Genomic DNA, 26,936 nt, shown 5'->3' on the forward strand with positions numbered 1-26,936 from the left:
TTCCAATCTAGTATAACTATAAATTATTATTTTTGGTCAAAACCGGACTTAAAACCAAGTACTTCCTAGTATTTTTGCCTGCATATATCACCCTGTGGTTCACCTATATTTCATGTTTATAACAGTGATCCTGAGGTACAACAAATAAATCATGAGACATAAAATTAAAATGTCAACTGATTTGCTGATAAATGACATCAGTAAAAGAGAATTAGCAGCAGCAGATATAAAGCTATAGATAAACATGCATCATTTACAATTGTACTTTTTGTAAAAAGCATTTTAAAATATTCACGAATTTACCCGGCCAGTGTTGTTCAGTGGTGAGTGTTGTCCCCATGAACAAAGAGGTCCCCTGTTCAATTTCCAGCCAGGGCACATGCCTGGGTTTTGGGCTCAGTCCCCACTGAGGGTGTGCAGGAAGCAGCAGATCAATGTCTCTCTCATTGATGTTTCTATCTTTCTATCCCTCTCCCTTCTTCTCTCTCTCAAATCAAATTTAAAATATTTAAAAATATTCATAAATTAAGCTATAAAAATATTAATGCTGTTATGAGTTGAATTCTCAATATTTTAAGATATTTCCAAAATAGCTATGTTAATCAGGAAACCACTCGAATAGGTATCGAGATCAATGTCTCTCTCATTGATGTTTCCATCTTTCTATCCCTCTCCCTTCTTCTCTCTCTCAAATCAAATTTAAAATATTTAAAAATATTCATGAATTAAGCTATAAAAATATTAATGCTGTTATGAGTTGAATTCTCAATATTTTAAGATATTTCCAAAATAGCTATGTTAATCAGGAAACCACTCGAATAGGTATCCATATTTAAATTGGGATTTATTTCCTAATATAAAGAATCAGATAATTAGGAGATAGCTATTCTGTGAAAACTTCAAATTTCTAAATTAATGTTCCTCTTTTATAATGAAGAATTAAGGTGCAGTTGAAATATTAAGCTGATTTTTCTGAATTGCAGGCTTTATTATTGCTGTTGGCCTACGCAGACTCAATTACCATTTCCTCTTGCCTAAGAGAATTCCCATTTGCTCAAGCCAGGTGATTTCTACTAGTCTAAGTCCTGGCATTACCTCCTTCTGCAATGATTAGCTTAGTGACCTCAGCTTAAGCTCATCTGCCCAAAGCATCCCCCTGGCAACTACTACTGGGTTGAAACTGATCACGTGGCCAATTTCAGCCAATCAGCAGAAGGCAAGATAATTTATTTTATTATCCTGTATCCACTGAACCTGACTGGGAAGCATGTGCCACACATAACTGTACCAGACTTCTTTTGATGACCAGGAAACCATCCTTGGGGTGAAATTGATGCTACAGAGAGTAATGAGGAAGAATGAAGGAAAATACCCCAGTCCTAAATAATACTGCTGTTCACCCTGAAGTCTGCTATACTTTTTTGTTGTTAATCCTCATCAGAGGATCTTTTCCATTGATTTTTTTTAGAAAGAATGGAAGGGAGGTAGGGTGGAGAGAGAGAAAAACATTGACATGAGAGAGACACATTGATAGGTTGCCTCCCCCATGTGCCTCAATTGTGGGATCCAACCCAAAACCCTGGTATGCAGCACTCTAACGACTGAGCGGCACCAGCCAGGGCAAGTCTGCCATATTTTTATACTGATTGTTACATAAGAATTATGTCCTTATAAATGAATTCGGGCCCCATCTTCCAGTTACTTGCAGGTAAATACATTCAATTGCTCTATCATTTATGCAGACACTAACTTTACCAAATTTTCTTCATTTGAATATCAGAGTAATGGAGCACCCTCCCACCCCATCCCAATTATGGCCATGACTATAATACATATCTTATAAGCTGGAGAATTTTATGTTCTAAACTTGTTGACATGGATTTTTAATACTTTGATTAGTTCATAAAGTCAATATAAAATTTAATATAAATGTTTGCAATTAAATTGTTTAAAATGGCAGATGATGTAATCTGTATTCTAAGTAAGAAAAGAAAGTATGCTTGAAATCAGGAGTCCAACATCTAGGCTTTAACACTGCATTAAAAGTGGCTCTTGGTGGGAAAGTTGGAGAAATCTCTTTGTATTAGAGATTCTATCTGGTGGAATGACCTAATCCCCCTTAGCCATTTGTTGGGTGAGAGACTGGCAAAAAGGTGTGATTTAATCCTTTCCTATTTAATAAACGGAGTTTAATACTTTAATTTCTAAAGATGGTGGAGTATAAAGAAAAACCATGTCACTTCCATAGCAAAGGTATTTTTCTTCTCCTTCCCTACCCCACTAACATTTTAATATAAAAATTTTCGAATATACAGAAAAGCTGAACAAATTCAACAATAAAACTCACATATACTCACCTAGATTCTAAGCTGTTAACATTTTGCCAAATTTGGTTTATACCATGTCTGTCCATCTATCCATGTAATAATTTAATTTTTTGATATGTTTCAAAAGAAGTTAGGTTTTTAATACAACCAGAAAGGCAATCCTTTTCTGCTATAAGGGCTAAAATAATCTGATGTAATTATATTTACTGTTTACATTTTGTTGTGTTTTTCTAGTGAATTCTCTTCAGAGAACTACTTTAAAATGTTATACTATCAACAATACAATTACAGAGTCTGAACTGTTACAAATCTGAACTGCTTTAAGCTGAAAAATACAGAGAACCTATTCTTTCCTTGGAAATTACAAACCTTTTCACTGCGGGCATGAATGAGGCTGGATTTCACATTTATAAGAGAAAAACTTTAAGCTCTAAGAAGAAACAGATGTTTTCATAAAAACTCTTCTAATTTATTTTTAAATAACTCTTTGTTTTGTGTTCTATTATAACTTGAAAATCATTATCCTCCTATATAAAAAAAAAGCCCACTTTTGTTTTATTCTATAACCAAGTAATTGTATGTCTGTCTGTCAAACTCTTAATGCCTTAACATGAAAGCTAAGTTCTGATGCAGCCATCTGGACTTTCAAAACAAACACAATCAATGTCTTAAAAATGTGCTCAAAGTGGACATCTCAGCACAAGCTCTTGAGGTAACAGCCGAGAAGCAAGGTCCTCATCAGGGAAATAGCAGCCTGGGGGCATTTGGGAAAGTGAAGGGGCATTTTTGGCTGTTGTACTAAAGGAGGCGGGTGCTACAGGCTGGCATTTTGTGTCTGAGGGCAAAAAGGTTAAATGTCCAAGAAAGCACAAATGAATCCTGCACAATGAAGCATTGTCCCAAAAAATATGCCAGTAGCGTGTAAGTTGAAAAAAGTAGTTTGGACCAAATCAATTTCAGGGTATTTGACCAAGGCATTGAGTGTTACACCAAAAATCCTGGTTTATTACTAGTTTTTATTTGTCTTTGTTTAGGTGTGCAGATTTTTTGTTCAATTTTCTAATACACATGTACAATTCTCTTATTTTTTAAGACACCGAACATGCACATTCTCTTACATGGGGGAGGGGAGGACACAAAAAGAGGTACTGACATTTTTCTAAATATCTGCGGCTTTCCTTCCCCATCTGACAGGTAAGAAAAACATGAGAGCAATTACCTTCTTTGACTAAGTTGTCGGTGAAGAGACTGGTGAGGATGGTGGGAGGAAGGGTGCCATTGCCTAGCAGGATCCCCGACAGCATTGCCAACTTTGTCTGCTCTGTTTCGGTAAAGGCTTTAAGGAAGAGGAGAAGCTGTGGGTCAAACAAAAGAAACCATGTCTATAAAGCAAAGGACTAATGGGCAAAGAGCACACAGAATGCACATCCATGGTACACAACCAGCAGGTCCTGTGCAAGGCATAGTCCTCATGCATTGGAAACACATAGGGATGTTTGATTACCAGTTGGATACTAGAAAGAGTGACTTTAGCAGGCATAGTTCCTTTCTTCCAAGTTCACTTACATATAACTATAGATAACATTCACGGGAAGGAAGAGAGACATTTGGAGAACAGTGTGAATAGTTACATAAATAATTTACATTTGACTTTTTGTACATTACATAATGAGAGTAATGTTTTCTGAAATACATTACTGTCACATTTTCCCCTCCACTTCTTTGGGTCGCCCCCCCCTCCCCCCCTCATCTACCTACTTCTTTGGGTTTGTTAAAGCAAAACAAATAAATGAAAACTAGGAAAGAGTCAATAAGCCTTGACATCCTGCATACACTTTTTCTGAGTTCACATCATATATACTCTTCAATAGAAGACTGTTGAGTGAGAAAGGGGTTTTCAAAGTTCTTGCTGCTCTATTAAAAATAACAAGATTCACACTTGGTATTTCTTGGGTCCTGTAGGTGTACCACCAGCCCTGGTGATGAGCTAATGGAGGACACGCCGTAAAGAAAAGTTCCTGACCGGTAAGAGGCTTCTGATGTGAGGTGGAAAGAGCAATTTGGAGAGGTAATTAAAAAAGTAACAATCCCAGGAAGGCTGCAGGGAAGCCAAGACCCTCCTCATTATGAACTGCAAGAGTACTGAGTCTGTGGACCGCTCTCCCCTTGCTCCTGACCCCCCTCCGCCTAGAGCTTTGACTGTGTCCCCGGGCTATTTCCTCCGTTTCATCAGTCCTTAGGCATGCGACTCAGCTCCCCAGGGCTCAATATCACTATCCGGCCCTGCCGACTTGTTCATTACTTGGCTCCAATGAAAAGTTACTGGCACCAATTTAAGCTTAAGTGCCAATGAAGTTCCATTAGTTCTGTGTGGTGGGTATGGCAATATTAATTTACTATCCCTAACAGTTAAAGGATTATTACATTACAAAAAGGTTATGTGACTCTCCAAATATTTATATTGTGAATAAGTGGCAGAAATGGAATCAAACCAGTCCATTTCACCTCAATTTATGCCTGTTCAAGTGTTGATGAATTAAAATGAAGTCACCTTCTAAGTTCACAAGAAAACAGGAGTGAGGGATGAGAGCATGAATGGTTAAAGCTCCAGGGAGCACCAGAAATGGGCAGGATAAACACTGACAAAATCACAGACACTTTAGATCCATCTTGAGTAGGATTCAAGTGAATAATGTAAAATGGCTTCCAAAACAAAAATGTTAACACTACTTGTTTAAAGACATTAATATACCTATATTCATTAAAAATATTCCATTACAACAAAATGGTGCAAAAGTTAGATCATTCTTTTAAAATTAATATTCACATTGCTCAATTCTATTAATCAACATTAAATTCATATGCTGCATATATTGCAGTAGCATTTTTATTAAAAAATAGAATACTGTGAAATATAAATCATTCTTGAAAGCATATTCATTATATGAATGAAATAATTAAGGAAGTTTTCACGGCTGAAATGAGCTAAGGCAAGTAAAAACATGAGTGATATTATTAGACAAAGCAGTAAGATGTTTAATTTATCTGAATACTTTACATCATTTTTTCATCACATTCATTTCTACTTAATCAAGCACTCATTTTTCTAAGCATCTAGCAATATAATGGATCGCATGCCTTTCCATTTAAATTTTTCATATTAAAAAAGTAATACTGCCAGTAGAATAAAATCTAACAAAGAATAACATAAAAATGTAAAAAACCTCCTCTCTATTCATACTCCTTTAGAATTCACATTAACTCTGAATGTCTGTATATTACAAATAACTATATGTATAATACAGGTTGCTTTTACTGAACTGTACATTGATAATAACTAAAACTAGTAGAGTGGACTAGCTACTCTTCTGAACAGTTTATGTGTATTAATATCTACAACAGCCTTGATCTTTACTTTACAGAAAGGGAAACAGAGGCACAAAAAATTAAGTGATTTGCCAAGGTTAAACTAGTACCAATGATTGCTCTGCACCTTGCTATTTCATTTAACAATCTATCATGTACATTTTCTCCAATCAATTCATGTGGCTATGCCTCATTCTTTGAAATACTGCATAGTATGTCCCTGTATAGAGTTACCATAATTTAATCAGATGCCCACCAATGCACATTTAGGTAATTCCTCAATACTGTGATGAACACCTTTAAGCATATAGTTTTAGGTATCCTTGCTGAAGGACTCATAAATAGAAAGTTGGGTCATTGAGAATGTTAATTAAAAAAAAAAATGATTTTACAGCCCAAATGTTTTTCATTATATATAGAACCACTTTGAATAGGAAGAAGCAGTAAAGTAAATAGCAAAATAGATGTTATGGTTCCTTTATAATTTAGGCAGATGTCTAAAACTGGAAACAATGACAAAGAAACATACAAATCTGTAACAAGTTAATATAGTGACTGCTACATATAAACACAGAGGAACTACAAATTGGAAGAGGAAACATGCTGCAATTACTGAAAAAGAGGACTTTTTAATAAGGTGCTACTATTTATTTCACTACTCACTGGAGGCCAGTCACTATGTTAAGCACTTTATATGTTACTAGAGCAGTGACGGTGAACCTATGACACACGTGTCAGAGGTGACACGCGAACTCATTTTTTGGGTTGATTTTTCTTTGCTAAATGGCATTTAAATATATAAAATAAATATCAAAAATATGTCTTTGTTTTACTATGGTTGCAAATATCAAAAAATTTCTATATGTGACACGGCACCAGAGTTAAGTTAGGGTTTTTCAAAATGCTGACACGCCGAGCTCAAAAGGTTCACCATCACTGTACTAGAGGCCCAGTACATGGATTTGTGCACCGGTGGGGTCCCTCAGCCTGGCCTGCAGGGATCAGGCCAAAACTGGCAGTCTGACATCCCCTGAGGGGTCCCAGAGTGTGAGAGGGCGCTCTGCAAAGTTGCTGTCACTCGGCAGCTCCTGCATTGAGTGTCTGCCCCCTGGTGGTAAGTGCACATCATAGCTACTGGACGGTTGGCAGGTTGCTTAGGCTTTTATATATATAGATATAATTTATTCCCACAATTACCATAAGGTTTGCAATCTTCTTACAGCTATTTTGCAGATGAGAAAAATCACTGAGATTTACTCCTATACATTATCTCCAAAATGTGTTTTATCCCTTTTGCTAAAGTGTATTTTTTAAATTTAAGAAATTTACTGAGTATTAGCTGCTGTGCAGTGCTATTTCATATACTTCAACTAATTATATTACCTTATCTTGATTCCTCCCTGGATATATTTATTTTTCTTGCATATTTCTGTTTTTTATTTTAAGCTCTGTAAGGCCAGAGATCATATTCTATAAAACTTCCTATTGAACAAAGCATGCTTATATTAAATATGCATGAAAAATCTAGGCTAATCATGTATTTCTTCCTATAGGTATTAGCTAATGATCTGTTATAGTCATTCATTCATTCAACAAACATTTAATAAAAAAACTTAAATAAGACATTACATTTGAATTTTTACCTTTTTCATTGCATCCTCAAAAGCCTTTTCCAAATACTTATATCTCCTGATGAGTTTATTGAAGACCTAAACATAAAAGAGAACCATTCAAGATTTTGCAAACAATTTTAAAAGGCAATAGGAGGAGGTGTAGAAACTCACTCAAACCACAACATAGATCTACAATAAAAAAAGTGTATTTAAACATACTCATGCTGTGATATGAGAACTGTAAGCATTTCAAAGGAGTTATACTGGCCTAGGGGGAAAAACAGCATCAAAATGTACATGTTAAATAAAATAAATTCATTGAAGAATATAACAGGTGAGCAAACAAAAATAACTTTGATGAAAAAGAAAATAAATAATTTTAAAACTGTGAGATGCAGAGATTGAAATAACTGAAATGTGCAGTCCATGTGGGATTAACATGTCACCCGCCATCCCTTTAGTACAACTTAAGCTATAAAAACAAATAAAAGTATTTCCTTGAAATTCCGTAAGTCATAGGCAATAGAGTACAATCTGAAGAATGTGTTTAAAAATATCCTGTAGGAATTTGTTATGAAATCCAGTATTTGAACAAATTGGGAAACATAAATACAACTATTTTTAAGTAAAATATCAACCCTGAACGAAGGGGGTTACATGTATCATCGCATAGATGGTAGGTATGCTGGCAAGGAGATCAGAGGTCAGGGGAGCTTATACTCTCTGTAGACACAAACATGTTTTTAGCAGATGAGCAAAATTGTTTTTACTTAATGGCAAAAAAGGATTACTGACCACCACAATCCAGTAAGAACTCTCCGACAGGGTATGTAACTGTGTCAGTGGCATTCTAGACTGTTTTTTAGGTGGAGAGATGCTTGTTTTTGGACTGAATGTTTGTGTTCTCCTCAAACTCATATGCTGAAGCTCTCTTAGTTGTGACTGCATTTGGACATAGGGACTTTAGGAGGTGGTTAAATGAAGTCCTAAGGGCTTGACCCTAATCTGATCGGACTTAAAAGAGCCAGAAAGAACACCTCACTAGAAAGCAAATCAGCTAGCACCTTGAACTTCCCAGCCTTCCAAACTGAGCAATAAAATTCTGTTCTTTAAGTCACCCAATCTTATATAGCTATAGCAGCTCAATAAGACTATACAATGCTCTTATTTAAGTAGGGTTTTATAAATACTACTAAAGGCCCAGTGCACGAATTTGTGCACAGGTGGGGTCCGGCCGGCTTGTCCTGGGCCGGCCAGGAGGAGGGGCTGCAGGTGGTTGGCCAGTGGCCCTGCCCCTGATTGAACTCCCGGTCAAGGAGACAATTTGCATATTAGCTTTTTATTATATAGGATTTTGATAACTGTGAAAATGATTCCTGCATCTAATTCCTTTCTCTTACATCCACATAATATATTTTCATCTAAAACTTCCAGTGTTTATTCCATAATAACACAGTCAAGACAGGGTCCAAGAGTAAATACTACAGTGCTGCCCTTTATGGGGAAAGAATAATGGCCCAGGCATGGGATTGAGGAGTATTTTTCTTTCAGGCCTTCTTATCTTTCTTTCCCAGTGGAACTCAATTAGCAAATAATACACCTTGTGACTTGCGTGAATTTAATTCTAACAAAAGTTCTGTGAGGAAGATAAGGTGGGCATTAACGTGATATTAGGCAGATCCAGGAACTGCTATTAAGTATGAGAGCAGGAACAGAATTCAGAAATTCTGGTCCTTAGTGAACTATACTTATTTGATAAACCAAAGGCTGAGCGGGAAATATAAAAGTCCAGTTTTTGAATTGAATACATTTGCTTCAGTACACACCTGCTCAGGGCTCTGTAGGCAATTCACATACAGAGGAGAAACAAAGATTTTTTTAACCTCACTCAAGGATATTTTACTTTTTCCATTGATTTTTTTTTAGAAAGAGTGAAAGGAAGGGAGGGGGTTGGTGGACAGAGAGATAAACATTGATGCAAGAGACATTTCAATTGGTTGCCTCCTGTTGGCACCCTGACCTGGACCAGGGATCGAGTCTGTAACCCAGTTGTGTGCCATTGATGGGGAATCAAACCCACAACCCTTTGGTCCAAGGGCTGACGCTCTAACCACTTAACAAAACTGGCCAGGGCCCACTCAATCCTTAAAACTATTTTTAAGTTATCTGTTACATATTTCTTATATATAAAAAGGAAAGAAATACCTTTGCTAAAATGCCATGTAATTGGAATAATTTTTTGAAGTTAAAATTCTTAGTGGCCACATATCTCATATTAGTTGGCTTAGCATGCCTTTCACATTTTAATAACCAAAGTAAAGACAGTTTCTAGCACCTGAAATCCAGTCACTTAGTTGTCAGTAAGTCCTATGGCCTTTTTCATGAATATATTGAAATGTGTATAACAAGACTTGGGTGATCTTGGACTCAACCACAACATATAGTTGGGAATAAGAAGTGACTCTTAAGAAGGGTCCAAGATAGAATCAGATTAGGAACACACCAATTCTAAGTGGCTAATCATGCTGTCTTCAGCTTTAGAAGATAATGTTGTTTCTTACATTCTTACCACTTCCTGGCCCTCACTAGGGCCTAAAGACTTAACTTTTTCACCAATCTAATGAATGCAGAAGGATATTTCATAATTTCAATGAATTTGTCTTCATCTGTTATTTTTGGGAATTGTATTTCCTCTTCTTTGAAATGCCTAGGTGTCTTTTCCTAATAGGTTGCTTGTCTTTTTCTTACTGACTTGCAGTTCCTTATTTAATCTGGATATGAATCCTTAATAGGTTTTATGTATCACAAATATCTTCTTACTCTTCCTTTTCTAACAGATACATGATAGTCTCTTAATATGAATTACCAAACTTTACTTAATTATACTCTATTGGTCCACTATTACACTGTTTTTAATCCCTTGAGATTTTATAAGCAACACTATGATAATTAACACTGTATGCATACTAGAAGTGGAATTCCTGGATCAAAAAAATATATAGTTTTAGTTTTGAAAGATACTACCAAATTGCTCTCCTTAAACGTTGGTCTAATTTATACTCTCACTAGAAAATATATGACTATTCAATTCCCCACTTCCCTTACAGGTGAGAGGTATAAATCTCGACCTTCATAATATTTTGATGCCCATTACAACAACTGAGTATCTCTCAATGTTATAAGCTATAAACTATTCCTATTTAAAAAGTGGCCTGTAGAATTCCTGAACCTAATATTTCCCTGAATCCTGTTCAAATGTTTCCCTTCTAACAAAACATGATAGGCTCTACCTGAGCATGGTTTCGGATGGTTTCATGATCTTCTTTTGCTGAAAACACACAGTGGTTGGTCATCTTGGTCTTGTCACCATCATCTATACGTGTCCCTCCAGGGGCTAAAAAAGAGAAAGGTAATGGGCAGAACAGATCAACCCTGCACCTCGAGGGAAACAATAAAAGTAGAGGTCAACTCTAAGAGTAACATAACATTTCATAGAGTGATGTGCATGTAGAGGAATACAAATGTTCATATCTATTTGTTTATGTTCCTCTAATACAGCGGTTCTCAACCTGTGGGTTGCGACCCCTTTGGGGGTCCAACGACCCTTTCACAGGGGTCGCCTAAGACCATCGGAAAACACATATATAATTACATATTGTTTTTGTGATTAATCACTATGCTTTAATTATGTTCAATTTGTAACACTGAAAATACATCCTGCATATCAGATATTTACATTACGATTCATAACAGTAGCAAAATTACAGTTATGAAGTAGCAACGAAAATAATTTTATGGTTGGGGTCACCACAACATGAGGAATTGTATTAAAGGGTCACAGCATTAGGGAGGTTGAGAACCACTGCTCTAATACAATGCAAATTGGTTGCTCCATTTTAAACTCCCACCACTTATATGAGATTGTTGTTCTACATTCTTGCCTTCACTAGATTCTATCACTATAAGTATGGTCTTTCCCAACTATATCCTTAATCATGGCAGCTAAGCAATAATATTTATTCACTGAACTTAATAGTTCTCAATGCAATTCCTGATGTTTAACATATCAGGACACTGTTCACTTTTCACTCTTGATAATATTTTGTCGGACTCTAGTTCACCAACACTGGCACTGACCACACCTGGCTTTTATAGTATAGGTCTTGTTGGTTTCCACTGGAGTAGGTAATAAAACTGTTCCCTCCTCCACTAATCCAGTTTTCCATGCAAGGTTGGGCAGTGCACACTCTGACTCCTTGCTATTTGTATTTGGTCACTCTGTAGCTACATTGGCAAGGCAAGAGTGTGCTTTATTTCCTCTCATCTTCTTTTTCCCATGGCTGATATGGTGTCATAAAATAAATGGACTAGAACAAAAGAATGCCATTTTTCTACGACTCAACTTTCCACAGTGCACGACTCCTCCTGCAAGTTTTAATGGTGGCCATTAAAACATGGGTTGATTAGAAGAACAGAAAGGGAACAGCAGGTATTTCTGTTTCCTGATTCTACTTCACTGTAATTAGAGTAGAATGTTTGAGTAAGCCAAGTTAGATTACTATCTTTTATACACTCAACAAATATTTATAGATTACATATTTGTACCGCCACTTTGTTTAAGTGTATAAATGCCTTGATTTAATTTGTGATTTCAAATCTTTGGATGAAAAGGTCTACACATAGCCAAAGCCAACTTTTTCTTAACCTCAGCATACAGTTTTATAAGTAAATTAGTTTTTAGAAAAGTCAGCTCCTTCAAGAGTCTATTTTCATTCAAATAATTATGCATAAGATTTAATTAGCTCTCTGTAATGAATTCAACCACCTGGACCAACATTTTATTAAGATGATAATCTCTTAATAATCCTGCACTAATAATTCCAACCTGGTGGAAGTTACATACCAGAAATGCCTGATTTTGAAACTACAGTCTTTTTTTTTAAAGTGGCAATTTTTTAAAATTGCATTCTTTTACAAAACATTTGTTACACATTAATATTGCAACATTAAATATTATTTTCCCTGATATTGGGACCACATATTAACTGCTATTTCTAAAAATTTTGGTAAGCTTGCTGTTTTTCTCAAAGTAGAAGTAAAACCAGTGAACTATTTCTTATATCTATTCTTCAAAGGGTAGAATTGAAATACCAAGGAAATGTTGCTTTAAGAACAATGGGAGAAGGTAAATATTTTTGTGGGTGGGAAGAAAATTCTCACAAAGTTGATAAGTAAACAAAGTGTTTATATAAAAAGAATGCACCTGACTGGCTTCAATCATTATATCATAGGTCTGGCGTCAGTAGACATCCAGGGATGTATGGTCTGTGCTCAGTTGTACCAAACATTGTGCTCTACCCTCTTCTTGGATGTATGGATGAGGCATGAAGGAGTGAACCCTGGCCTGCAGATGTAAATTTGCTGATTATCATTATACACATGGTAAATGAAGCACTGAGATGATCAATGCAAAGCATACAGACAATTTAACACATATGTGGGGAGAGTAAGTACAGAAACCCAGGAGTCATGTAAGAAGTGACATCCAGATGTTGGAGAAAGTCTAAATGGTTCATGTAAGGGAAAAACATAAAACATTTCAAGCACAACAAAGGGTCAACGATGCTGCCAGGAGGCACAGAGACCGGAAGAGGGTCCATATCATTGACTAATGAAGTCATGTGTCACTTTGGCAAGAACCAAATTTTGCTGAAGACTATTTTTGCATGGAATTTACCAGTGTAAATTTACAAGTGATTCTTGTATGTGCCCTGACGGGGGGTTGAGACTGCAACCTTGGCACATCAAGACAATGCTCCAACCAACTGAGCTGCCTGGCCAGGGCTAGGAACATATGATTTTTGATAAAACGTTGACATTCCTTTTTTGGGCTAATTTTCTCTCTCTCAGAGAGATTGATAGACATAGACAGACATAGATATTTCCATCCGTCAATTCATTAATCTCTTGCTAAGTACATAAAGATATGACCAAATAAAAGCACAAATATGTGTAAACAGATACTGATTACATTGGAAAGGAGTTGAATATTCTTAAAAATCAGTATGGTTTTAATTCTCTTTAGAATCATCCAAAGTAACACTCATGGACATAAAAGGCAGTAACATATTGCAGAATAAATACAAAATAACATATAGTGTATCATATTTGTATACTAACCCATTCTCAAAAGTTTGTGTATTTAGGAATTAAGCAAAATATTAAAAATTGTCACCTCTGGGTTTGAACACACTACCTATAGCAGCTTTTATGTGTGGACTTGAATTACCTACAGTGATGATGGGAGATAATTTATAAACAATAACAACAAAATTAATTTGTTATGCAGTGAAAACCATCAGTACAGATCAAAAAGGGGCCTGTAGTAAATGGGGCAAATACTGTAATAAATACATGAGCTCAGAGGGAGAAATTAAAGGGTAAGTCTACTTCAGAATGGAGAAATGTATATACCTGTCTTACAGTAGGCTGGCTTAAGCAGTGTTTCTCAAGGAAAGGCACTACAGTGGGTAGGGCAGCACAATTTCTCATTGTATTGACTGTCCTTTGTATGGTAAAGCAGGTGGCATACATGACCTCCACTCCTAAGTCTACATAGCAACCAAATCACTTCCACACATCTGCAAATGTTCCCATGACAGCTGAAAATCACTGGCCTAGGGAATTTGACCACTCCAGTGATTTATGGCTACTACAGAAACCAATGATCAAAACTAAGTTCTTACTAAGAATAACTATGAAAGAAACAAAGGGTGGTTATGATACCTAATAAACATTTAGATCAAGATACTATGTCACTAAAATAGTTTCTGCAGCCTACTTCCCTGATGCCTCTGCTCTATTAGGTAAGTTTTTATTTTCCTTTTCTACCTATCTTTAATACTTTCGAAATCTCTCTTTAATCCTTTTAGCTATAAACTCAGTTAAAAGATGTTTTAAAAACTAGATTTAAACTATATTTCTTCGATATTTTATTTATGGATGGAATGGCATTTAGAGAAACACTAACAATTATTTTTTAAATTTGTTGACAGTTACATTTTACTGCACTCCCCCCCCGCCCCAAAGGAAATGTTGGCATGGTAATGGGGGTTAAATAAACATACTGAAAGGATCTAGATGACATATACAAAGTTATACTATACTGCAGAAATTATTCTTCCTGTGTTAAATGCTCCAGAAACTTTTAAGGATTAGGAACACATGGGAAAGTTGGCTTCTATCTAAAGACATTTTTAATGTCAAAAAAAAAGCCTCAATTCTATGCCTTTTTAAATTACTAATCATTTCACAGCCACATTAATACTATTCCAAATTGTAATCTAGATGAAAATTGGTGAGACTCCCACGAATATAAACTTAAAAAAATTCTATCTTGTAAAAAAATATTTCAATAGAATTAAAAGTAGATACACTACAAGAAGATGCTATAATGCAAGGCTTACCAAGCATACTGCCAGCTACCAGGATATCGAAGAGTGTGTCTGCATAGCGACGATAATCTAGTCTTGAGCCTGTAGAGTCCAGAAACTTGGCTACAGCTTCAAGGTCATCACCAGCTTCATTAAGCCCCTGGACAAGTGTATCCCTGAAGACTGTGGGTTCGAATTTCTCTTTTTCATCTAAAATTTAAAAAAAGTTATAAAATTATTCCTTTATTTACATATTACATTCCCAAAAGCAACCATACTATGTTTGATATTTTATTTAAAAGTTCAAGTGCAATTAAGTTTTTCTACTAGATTTCTACGTTTTAAAACCCCTTGTTCAAACACTTATTCAAGCAATTTATTTCTGTTTAAAAAGGGCACAAAAATTTGTAACTCTAACACATAAAACAATGATGATTGATCATTTGTGTCATTCATAGAATGGGCCAATGTAATTCACTAACCCTAACTATCTGAGAAAAAATAGAGTATAACATTCAAAACTTAAAATTTTGTTTTATCTGAGACAGAAAAAGAAAAAAAAGATCCAGGGAAAAGCACCTAAAAATAAAGAAGACTATATATAAAAAACAAAATAAAGAAAATAAAGATAAAAAGATCCAGGGAAAAGCACCTAAAAATAAAGACTATATATAAAAAACAAAATAAAGAAAATAAAGAAGAACGCTGGGAGAGCGTTTTTCAAGAACATAATGTAAAATTCCTTCAATATAATAATGTTAGAATTCCTAGTGGTTTGTATTAAGAGATTTTACTGGTTTCATAAGGGGTTAACACCACAGACTCAGAACCAGAGAAGAATGGCATTCCCAGTACCAGTCAGCTTCAAGCAGTGTAAGATATCATAGTCAGATGTAAATGAACTCGAATAATATTCCTCATGAACAAGAAATAAAGGTCCTTTTGATGGTATAAGCAAAACATTATGCAACTAAGAACATGCAAATATTGACTACAGAAAAAAATATAATTTTTTAAACGGGAAGGAAGAGAATGGGAACTCTAGAGGCAGATTATGAGGAGCTGGAGTAGTGGGTGGATTACTAACTGACTCTGAGTAGGAGGAATTCATGGGCAAGGAAAAAAACTGCATCCCTTACTCAGGGTCCAGCTAAAGGGTAATTTTCCTCTCCTCATGGAGAAAAGGTCTCTTTTCCTGAAATATGAGAACATGAGCAGTAAAGATCACAAGAAAGAAAGAAGCCCAAAGACCACGGGCTGTTTATGAAGTCTTATGACCAGCTTCCAAAATCAATTGAGGCCATCCCTACAATGACACCCCAACCTGCTAGGATGTTGACTCAGGTGGCAGAATAAGACTTTGATGATCAAAAATTATAAATTCAAGGCATTGGAAAATATAAGTTGGTTAATAAGGTAAAACCCAGAAGATGCTACGAATTCATGCTGAGGACTTTGTTTTGAATCTAAGAGACAACTGAAAAGCTTTTTGTAAGAAGCTTTCACCCTCCAGTTATATTTTCCAAAAGATTTGCCAAGGAAGAGGAGAAGCAAGAGGAGGAAGATAGCATAGCATGGCCAGAGATTCTCAACAGCAAGTAATTAGGTCAAAATGATCACTTACAGCTTGGGAATCTTGAAAAGTCATGAGGCATGATGGGATTAATAATTCTTTTGTAGACTGGAAAACAAATTCCCACCTGCTAAGATAAGTGTCCATGCAGAGGAATACAAACTTCTTGTACAGGAGCATGGCAAGAACATGGATGGAAGTTTGAGGAAATAAGACATTTTACCAAAAGGTTCTTTTCCATCTGAGATAATAGTATATTACATATTTAATTTGAGGACAGGCTAACAAATCCTAACAAAAATATGCCATTGCTTCCTTGAGTTTCCATTTGGCAGGTCAAATCTCCCTCCAAGCGGGAACATATAATTAGGGCCTCAAATTTATACTATGTTGGTGAATCACAAGTGAGACACGGAGGAGTTAATCAGAATAACCCTTAAGCTGACATGGAGAAACGAGCCTATTTCTGACACTCAAATATGCCTGTAAGTTATCTAGATGCATTGCTTTCTCTGGGAATTATGGTAACTGGTTAATATAGCATTTTTTCAACCTGTTGATAATTAAGTGATAAACAACATAACCTACATTCCTCTCTGAAAGTCACTGAGGTATATAGTAAGTGAGTAACTGTCATGAATTTTCTAACCATACACACACATATATATTTGCACAGTTAAAGCTTTACTTGATTAGTTGCTCCCACTACTTATTGTAAAGCTGAGTAATGTAAAACCACTAGCACAGGTGTAAAGTCTCAGGGAGAAACCTCAGATTGTGGTCACTCCGGATGCCTGCAATTGGGTCATTTATTTCTTCTCCTATTTTCATTCATTTTAATCCAATTTCTCTACAAAATTTTCAGGGAGGTCATTTCAGTCATTAAATATTTCATTTAGCTAAGCAGAACAGTGGTTCAGAGGAGAAATTTTCATCTTTTTAGATTCCCACAAACCACAATGGAAAACATAACTTCTTTGGAGAGAATTAGTTATGCATATTTCATAAAGGAAAAGACAGTCTGAAAGGAGCTCTATATGATGCGTCCTGCCATAATGTTGAATTTTGATGTTCAGTAATAAGAAAAAATGGTACCCATTTTTTTTGGGTACCAACTTGTACACGGAAGAGCATTAGCTTTGCCAGGAACTAATTTCAAATGGAAGACAGATTTTCAGAAGACAGCCTATCAAAATGACCTTGAAACAGCCTCAGTAGATTTTTCCTCAGCTTAACAAAACTGCCAACCATTTATCTGAAGTCGGCCCTGTCATAATAGCAAAAGAAAAGCCAGAGCACTATAAATCGTCAGGAGGCAATTCACTATTACTACAAAGAATATAAAATGAGGTTGACTCTATTTTTCTCCTGTCAGCAGTCTGGCACGAAATGGCTCAAGTGCTGCTTAAATCTCCGGCAGACCTGAGCCTATAAATCCAGATCAACTGAGCAACGATATACAAGAGACTGCGGGGCTCTGAGTGCTCCAGCAGCAATAAGGCTCAGGCACGATCTCGCCCACCGAATGAATCAGAGGCAAACCAGCTCAGAATTGGAGGACCTTTCCGGTTTAAAAGACTGCAAGACCAGCTTGCTTGTGGAATCATGTCTGCTGTTGTGCAACACATTCTTGGGCCGGCTCTTGGCTTTGGTGCTGTTACCGTGTGTGAATCAGCGTCACTAATAAAGCTGCTAGAGCTGGAGATCCAGCCTGAGATTAACACGGTTCCTCTGTGGGCAGGACGTGGCAAACCTTTCTGCACCTCACAGTCGGGCATATATTAAATATTATCACATTACCAGGCCCAAGAACACCTTACCTGTAATTAGGTTTCTGGACTATATTGTTCCTTAATTATGGAGCCCTTTTGAAATCAACTATGATGATTTTTTATAGTCCCATCCGCCCAAGACTACTTTAAACAATAAGACAACGAATGCATGTTGGTTGTAGTGCCTTGTCTTGGTACCAGTTTCCAGATTTTAATGGGGAAATCACTTTGTTAGAGGAATCAGTAGAGGGCAGTGGCTCAGGCTATGCTTTTACTTAGACAGTTTATGGGGATGAGCCAGTGATTAAAAAACAAACACACAAACAACACAAAACACATTGAAAGAAGAAGAGTGCAAACAGAAATACTGTACAAAATAACCATTTGGTTACTTTAAACATTTTTAAATTTTCATTGTTTAGTGGGAGCGTGAAGCTTTCCAGGGGGCAACATTTACAGTTAAATTCAGCCTTAGAGCAACCTAGTGACTCTTGGAAACACTTCTCATCCAACTGACCAATAGTACTGAGACTTCTTTACTTTCTAAATGACTAGATTTATCCTAACCCAGACACAGCACTGCAAGGGGACATCAGCAGCAGGTGCTGCCTCAACATCTCAATGGAACACGCCGAAGGCATACATTCTGGGTAATCAATTCAACAGTGTAGCACCTCATAACCACTAAACGGCATGATGCTTCATAATCAGGAAGATATTCAGCCATCATTTCTCTTTGTACATGATACTTCCTTAAATATTGTCAGTCACTTTCCTCAGGGTTAGTCAACCCAATAATTTCATTTGTTTCATATTTTAAAAAGTTTCTCTATCAAGTATTGGCTCAATTATTCTTAAATCCAAGAGGATCTCTACATAAATATGCAAAACTGATTAAATATAAACACTTAAAAATAATCTTTACACAGAAAGCATGTTAAGATGACCATAACATAAAAAAGGAGCAGTGAGGCACGTAAGTAAAAATTTCATCAGTCATCCTCAAACTACTCTTCCCACAAGAAAAGATCCTTGAAAATATCCCGAGTTTTACAGATACTTAGGGCAGTAAGTTCAATTTAACTTCCTAAATTCTGAAAAGGTAAAAACTCTTTCCCTAACTTACTTTTCTTTTAGTTGTAGCATCCTTGCTATTTATACTTTTTAAAAAATAACAAAGAAAGCAAAAAACAAATACAAATGAGGATGTCAAAACACTAAAGTTAATTATCTTCACTTGAGAGTGAGGCAACCTGACCAGATATAATTATCCTCATTTTGTAGGTAACGACACAGAGCTCAGCCAAGTTAGATGACTTGTCCACAATCAAACACCTAAGTGACTGGCAATTCTGAGGCTGGATCTCAGACCTTCAGATTCTCCATCCAGAGTTCAAAAGACGGGTATTAGTGAGGTTAGCTGGAAACAAGGATACAATTCTAAATCTTCTCTACTTTTATATTTTGATTGGAACTTTAAGCACACCTACACATATACATGCCGCCCCCCCCCCCCCCCCCCCACACACACAAACACATAACACAACCTACCCCTTTTCCGAGTTTTGAACCGCTGGCCTGTTAGCACTGGCTTCTGATGCTTATTCATAAAATTTCTGAAAACAAAGAAAATAAAGATTATGTAATTCAATTAAGCAGTTCACATAAAAATGGTCCTAATAAGCATAATGGGACTAATAAGCATATGTTTAATCTCACCCATATTGAATATACTTTTAAAAAATGAGATAATTTTAACTACTGAATTAGCAAAAGTTTTAGTTTAATAATATCTAGTGTTGACAAAAGACATAAGGGAAACAACCTCAGGCATAAACTTTGGCATAAGGGAGAAACTCCATGCAATACTACTGGGCAGCATTTGTTGAATACCTATAAATATTTACATGTGCACAACTTGTGTTCCAGCAATTTCTGTACTGGGAATTTATACCCACACAAATATGTAAATATATTTTGTGAGTGTGTGTATAGAAAGAATTCAGTTGAGCATTGTTGGATGCATAAAGAAATGGGAACTTAAATGCTCATGAGGCTGGTTAAACAAGTTATAATAAGCCATCAAATGGAATTTCATGAAGCTTTACAAATGAAGGAATTAGCCCTGGTACCTTTCCGATTATGTTTCCTACATCTACCTCTCTTCCCATCACTCACTGTGCTCCAGCCACACTGCCCTTTCTTCTTCCAATGTGCCAGCGTGGTCACCTCTCTTCTGGGAAGGATGCTATCCCGGTCATTCCCTTGGTTTTCTCTCTACCCCCAATCAAATGCATCCTGTGCAGTGAGGCTTCCTTCTCTCCATGGCGCTAAGCAGGCCCTACCATTTTATCATGTCTGTTTGCCTCTGGTCTATTTCTCCCTTGAGGTGTAACCTCCGTGCAGGTAGGGACTTCATAGGTTTACTCTATAGTGTGTCTTTAGCACCTAAAATAATCCTGAGTAAAGAGTAAGATTTAATAAATAATGTCCCACAAGCTGTGACACTGACATTGTCAAATGAGCTGTGCCAAGGCATTGCTAATGGAAAAAAACAAGTGGAATAAGAGTGTAAAACAGAATTTTTTGGTTAAAATGGTGATATATATATATTCTACTTTTCTATGCAAGCAAAACATCAAAAAGATATCAAAAACTGCTAAAAGTCTTGTATTTGTTTACCTCACAGGGCAGAGATTTGGGTATTCTATATTATCTTATTGGATTTAATACACAACTAAAAAATGTACTAAATTAGCTTTGAAAAAAGCAAGAAAATAATAAGTTTGCTGGCATAAATATTACAATCTGAAAATATGTCTAGATCACCTAAATTATGAGAACTAACAATTAAGATATCAAGCAAATTATTTAATTATCTTTCAAAGTGTTTAAAAATTGTGACTTGAAAATGTCCAGATTTTCTCCAATACTTACACCATTATAAACAATCAAGAAAATTTGTACTATTCAAGTAAATTATTTATGTCTCAAAGTTTTAAAAAAATTCTTAAGCATGGAAAAATTATTATTCAATTTATTACAAAACTTTTTTCAAACCCACTAAAGAAGAGAAATTTCTATTTTCACATAGAAAGCAATCTGTTTATCATTGAAAACTTTAATCATAACTTTAAAAAATGAAACTAATTTAAAATAAGGTAACAAACGAAAACAGTAATATGGCTTAAATAAAGATGACTTTTATCAATCCTATAAAGTGAACTTAATCCACCTTGCTTTGCAAAATAAAGGTGACTAAGGCAGATTCCATACCCTCAAAAAAGCAGAGACTCTGGAGATAAAATCTCAACATTTACAATGCAATGAGATTGGATGGGAAAACAGTAGTACAGTCCCAGAAAGGGCCGAGAAAGTGACTGATTGCTGTATGTGGATGTGGCAGCCGCTACGCTTTAAATAGTTATAAATGTAATTGATGAAATCTCATTTCATTTGATAGATGTTGGAAATGGAGCTTCTAATGCATTATTTATACTCACTGCTAAACTCTTTCATTCAGAAATTTCCCTCTTGGCATTTTCAATGGATTTACTCTGTATCAGCAAGCACTTCATCGAGGAACAAGTAATACATATAAACACATGTGTGTACCCAGACATGTGTGTGTGTGCATGTATTCTCCTTGTATCCACACCTCCCCTTAAACAACACATTTTTATATAAAATGTTTTCTTGTGTTAGTAAACAAAAATACCTGTTACAGAGCTGGGGTCTCACACCAGAGATGCAAAAACAAAAATAGGAAAAATAAAGAACAACTAGCCTGAAACTCCTCAAGTAGGTAAACCTGCAAGGAAGGAGTTACACTTTGCCAAGGATGTTTATATTTTGGAATAAAAAATATTTTAAAAGTATGAGCCCTCTCTAAAAGTTGTATTTTAGGATCCAGAATATAAACAACTGGGATCCCCCAATTAACTCTACCTTTGTACTTTGTTTCTATTTTGCTGACAATGGAGAATTACCCCTACACACAGCCTACATCTGAGGGAATTACTCCATTTTAAAAATTGTTAGATTCTAAACACAAACCTTTGTTTCTTCATAGCCTAATTATATGGCATTGCACCCTCAATATACTTTATGTGGAAAATAACACAGTAACTTGTAAACATAAAAAAGATGGGAAGATTTTGATGTACACACCAAAAACTAAAACAAACAAACACAGAGACTGACCTACTGGTATTGAAAGACTAAATGAAGATATTCTGTTCACCAGAAGTCTCTATCGTTTAGCTGTTACTATTTGGAGCAGAGGCTTGCTTTCCCTCTAAATTTAGCTCTCCCTGCCACATTATAATCTGCTCTAGTGAAGGTCAGCCTTTATAAGGCACTCACCGAAGCCCTGGCCACAGAAGCAAGGGCACTTGACTAAGAAACTGCTAGCTTTAACCTGGGAAAGTAACAAAGAAAGAGCCGCAAAGCCAGTTCTATCAGGCCAATGTCAAAAACTTACTTTCATTAGATTGCATTATAATTTACAACTTAAAATCAACTAACTAAAAATACATTTTAAAAAATCAGCATTTAACAGAGTCTTCAAAGACAAATTTGTTTGGGGTATAACTTATACATCATGATTTGGCCTCCATTAAAAAAACTATCAGCCCAAGACACACAGACAAAGTAAGCTCATGTTCCATCAAAATGGAAAAACTCCATGGTATAAAACATTATTTAAAAAAATTATATGTAAAATGCTAAAAACAAATTTAAGTATTTTACTTGTTATCTAAGAGACTAAATTCCTTAGCTATTCCACAAGATAAAAGACCATAAAAATACTAAATGAGCCAATCAATCAAAAATTGGAAAGTAGTTACTTTATTAATGAAATAAACATTTTTGAATAAATTCCTATTTAAGTCCAAATTGAAAGACTTAACTGAAAGGTTTTTAGGTCTAACAGATAAATGTCCCCCTATTTCACTCTGAATTTTCTAACTGTCCTCATTCCTTTGTAGATTCCACCACATACTCCCAGCCAGGCTGTGGCCCAGGAGTGACAATGGGCCAGAAGCACAGATGGGCCTCGTGGCAACTGTGGACTAATTCTGCCCGTTGTACAGCCCACCCTGAGTAGATTGCCTGTTTGCATGTTGTCTTGCCTGATAGTCTTTAATTCTCTCATTTTTGGAAAGAATCTGATCTCCCAGAGGGACATGCATTCTAGTTGCCCCTACAAAGGTACAACTGTTCTCAGCTAGTAATTCAGAGGTTTGGCCTGATAACTCTATTCTCGATGTTCTTCTGACCCCACTCATCTTTGAATTTTGATAACTTGGCTCAGATAACCTGTTACACTACTAACATATGCTCACACATAACAACTACGTTACACAAACAACCTCAACTTTATGAACAGGTATACTCTACAGGGCGGTCACAATCTTTTTCTACAAAGGGCTAGAAAGAAAATATTTCAGGCTCTGTGAGTCATATGGTCTCTATTCCAACTACTCAATTCTGTTGTTACAGTCTAAAAACAACCATAGACAACATGGAGACATTTGGCTGTATTTCAAGAAAATTTTATTTACAAAGCAAGTGGGGCAGGGGGGGTTAGAGTGAGTCCTAGGTCATGGTTTGCCAACCCCATTCTAGAGCCACTGTAACTAGCAGAACTGTCTGAGATGGTGGAAATGTTCTGATGCACTGTCTCCTTGTAGCTACTAGACATGTGGCTATGGAGCTCTTGAAATGTGACTTAGGGTGGCTGAAAAACTGAATGTCTCATTTTATTTAATTTTTGTTCAGTAAAATTAAAATGGAAATTGCCTATGTGGCTAGTGGCTATCATGTTAGGCAACCCAGTTCTGAAATATTCCTTATTGCCCAAAACTCATAAATTTGATTTAAAAAAAAAGATAAAAATATATCCAAAAGTAGGAATTTTTAATTAATATTTTTCAAATAAAGTAGCCCTGAGGAGCATTTATTTTGCCCCAATTTCAAAATCACATGGCTATAGCAGCAAAAGAAAAGAAGGACCAAACTTCAAAGTGAAACTCGGTGTGGAGTCAGTATTACTGAACACAATGTGCAGACAGCCCCCAACAACGAAGGGTTATCTATTCCAAAATTTCGATAGTTCCAAGGTTGGAAAACCCTGCACTAAAGAGGAAACAACGTTGAGCAAAACCAAAGATGGTGCTTGCTCTCAAGAGTTAAAAACTGCATGCACTGCTCTGAACATACCAGAGTAGTAAGCAGGCAGATATTTCCTTGAATGACTTGTTTCTGTTTGCCAAACACTGACGTCAATGTTAAAGAACACAGATTTATCACTGAGGAGCTTGTCACAGCTAAAATCAAAAGTATATTTAGAATACAAAAAAGTACTTCCCACAGTCTTTGATACTGATTTATGTACTTCCGTGTGATTTTAGATACTCTGATATTTAGATGGAGCGTGGAAGAGGCAACAATCTGGGATTTAAAGAGGGGGGTAGAAAAAGAGGAAACTGAACACCAGCATGTTTATTTTAAAAGTCCTATGTTCCAATGCATCACTTTAGGAAAACAAGAAACCTTTTTTGAAGAGGGAAATGTCCTTGAAATTTATTAATCATATTATAGTCTTAAGCTTATAAAAAACAAGATAGTCTCTCTATATTATTTTATTTTAATTGGCTCATTTAAACTATAAGTACTAATAGGCTGTTGGCAAAAAAACCAACAACACAAACAAATAAAAAAACTAACAGAATACGAAAGAGTATGAAGTAAAAAATAAAGTCCACCTCCCAACCTTCCACTCCTAATCTCATGTTCATGGAGTGAGTCCTACTCCATGGAAGTAATAATATGTTTAACCCTTTAACACTGTCTTACGTTTCCTTTAAGAACATGGTTATGCATAAATGACAACAGGTACTCGAGTATATGTACAGAAAATGAGTTGAATACATATATTAGCCACCCACTATGTGCCAACCACGTGCTATCAAGCAGTCCATAAATTCATCAATAGACACTTACTATAAATACTCTAGTAGGGGATGTTGATAATGGGGAAAGTTATGTTTACATGGGGCCAGAGGATATACGGGAAATCTCTGTATCTTCCTCTTAATTTTGCTGTGAACCTAAAACAGTACTAAAAAATAATCTTTACGAAAGTCAGTTTATTAAGGCTAATTTTGTGTCAGACACAAAACTGATGGGGGTGTCCATGACTACTCGTTCAAATGGGAAATTAGGAGATAAGTTATTATGTTAAGGATGATGGAAGTGTGTCCCTCTCTTCTTAGCATTTTAGTCAAGCAGGAGAGGAAAACAGAACATTGGGGGGGGGGGGGGGGGATAACACCCTAGTCTGGTGAGATAATTTGCTTTGGAGCAACTATAAAACATGGCAATGGGCCTTCGGGATGCTCAAAGGTAGTGGTAGGCAGGCGTCCAAACATCTCCTCACTTACAAGTCCTCTGAACCAAGCCTCTCTTCCCATCTTCCCAGGAGGAGACCTGCTGAAGCCTGTCTAAGTTTTATTTGAAGGGTTGTACACACCAAAAAGTGACTTACACAAGCCTCTTTCACAAGGAGGAGAACGTGAATTGGATAGAAATACAACACCCCAGCCTAGGACTCAATGGCACCCAGCACACTGCTAGTAGGGGGCTGTACTCCTTGACACAATTTTATAGGAGTGGACAGCACAAACTTAAATTAAAAGAGAAAAAAACACAAAACAAAACAAACAAAAAAAACCCCAAACAGCAAAGCACTACAAACTCTCTCATGTATACTTTTGGAAATAAATTCAAACATATAGAGACTTAGTCATTTGTATTCATTTACCAAGCCTACATCTGGTACTAGTCAACAGGGATGCAGCAGGGACCAATCAGACAAGGTGCATGGTGCTCACTTTCTAGCAGGTAGAGGTTTGATCCAAGCATTGCACAAAAAATCTGGCAGTGAGTTAACAAGCATCAGTCGTCTCCAGCATGTTAAAGTACATCACATGATGCCTTGAGGTGCAGTTGTTTATGTTTTCCATGACTAAAAACCATGGACCTAAACCCTGACCCTCATCCCACACTCCAATCAGGCTCTGAGAGGTCACGCCACTAGCTTGAGGCCAGGCAGCCACTAGCTTGAGGCCAGGCATTGCATTCCAACATGGGTGACACAGCAGAGATCAAAGCCAAGAAAGCCCCCCTCCCCCTCAGGGGCTCAGGTGCCTGGGAGAGTCAGGGCCAGATTCTGACCACCGCAGCCTACACCCAGTGCACTTCCCCCAAAGCCACCCGATGTTGCTGCAGTGTCTTGGGTAATTGTTTAGATGATTCTCCAAGGCAGCTTTTTCATTAGCCCCTAGAGTTTACGGTTTTAGTAACTCTAAAGCACAAATATTAATTTTAAAGTCTATCCAGCACCTGGATAAACTGGGTCAGCGTTATTTTTTCTACATGACTGTTAAGAAAAAAGAAGTCTTTAATGAGAGTACAGAACAAAAATCCTGCCCCTTAGGGACACGTAAATAGTAGGAAATTTGTGGCACCGCGGTTTCTAGTACTACAGGAGCCAGTTATCACACTGCTTCCTCCGGCAGCCCCGCTTGAACAAAAACACCATCTTCACACTCCTGAGCACCAACGCTGCATCCCTTTCCTTTAGCCAGCAGCTTCCTCTGCACCATCACCTCGGGGTTCTCCTTCCTGTTTATAATAACCTCATTCTATTACCATGCATACTGAGAAAAACATATGTCAGGTTTCTTTCCCCCCTTAGAAATAATCACAAATCCAGGAAGCCATCGAGGTTAGTTTGGAAAGTATTAGAGTCCTTTGTGTGAATATACAAAAAGAAGAGGGCGAGA

General features: G+C 36.5%; 1 protein-coding gene across 3 annotated transcripts in view; it reads right to left on the reverse strand.

The window, feature by feature from the left end:
* Window positions 1–19,733, reverse strand: part of BZW2 (basic leucine zipper and W2 domains 2) — a 35,049-nt gene extending 15,316 nt beyond the window's left edge. For all 3 annotated transcript variants that reach the window (XR_001363305.1, XR_001363306.1, XM_005872316.2), the window contains exons 1-5: window positions 19,636–19,733; window positions 14,773–14,949; window positions 10,597–10,700; window positions 7,337–7,402; window positions 3,547–3,682 (exon numbers count right to left, since the gene is read on the reverse strand). Coding sequence is in view for 1 of the 3 variants with exons in the window: in XM_005872316.2 (XP_005872378.1) it covers window positions 3,547–3,682; window positions 7,337–7,402; window positions 10,597–10,700; window positions 14,773–14,949; window positions 19,636–19,693 (541 nt within the window). In the remaining 2 variants the exon portion in view is untranslated. The remainder of the gene's footprint in view (window positions 1–3,546; window positions 3,683–7,336; window positions 7,403–10,596; window positions 10,701–14,772; window positions 14,950–19,635) is intronic.
* Window positions 19,734–26,936: the final 7,203 nt, after the last annotated feature.

The sequence above is a fragment of the Myotis brandtii genome, unplaced genomic scaffold (assembly GCF_000412655.1).
Source record: "Myotis brandtii unplaced genomic scaffold, ASM41265v1 scaffold374, whole genome shotgun sequence".
In the NCBI taxonomy this organism is placed as follows: domain Eukaryota; kingdom Metazoa; phylum Chordata; class Mammalia; order Chiroptera; family Vespertilionidae; genus Myotis; species Myotis brandtii.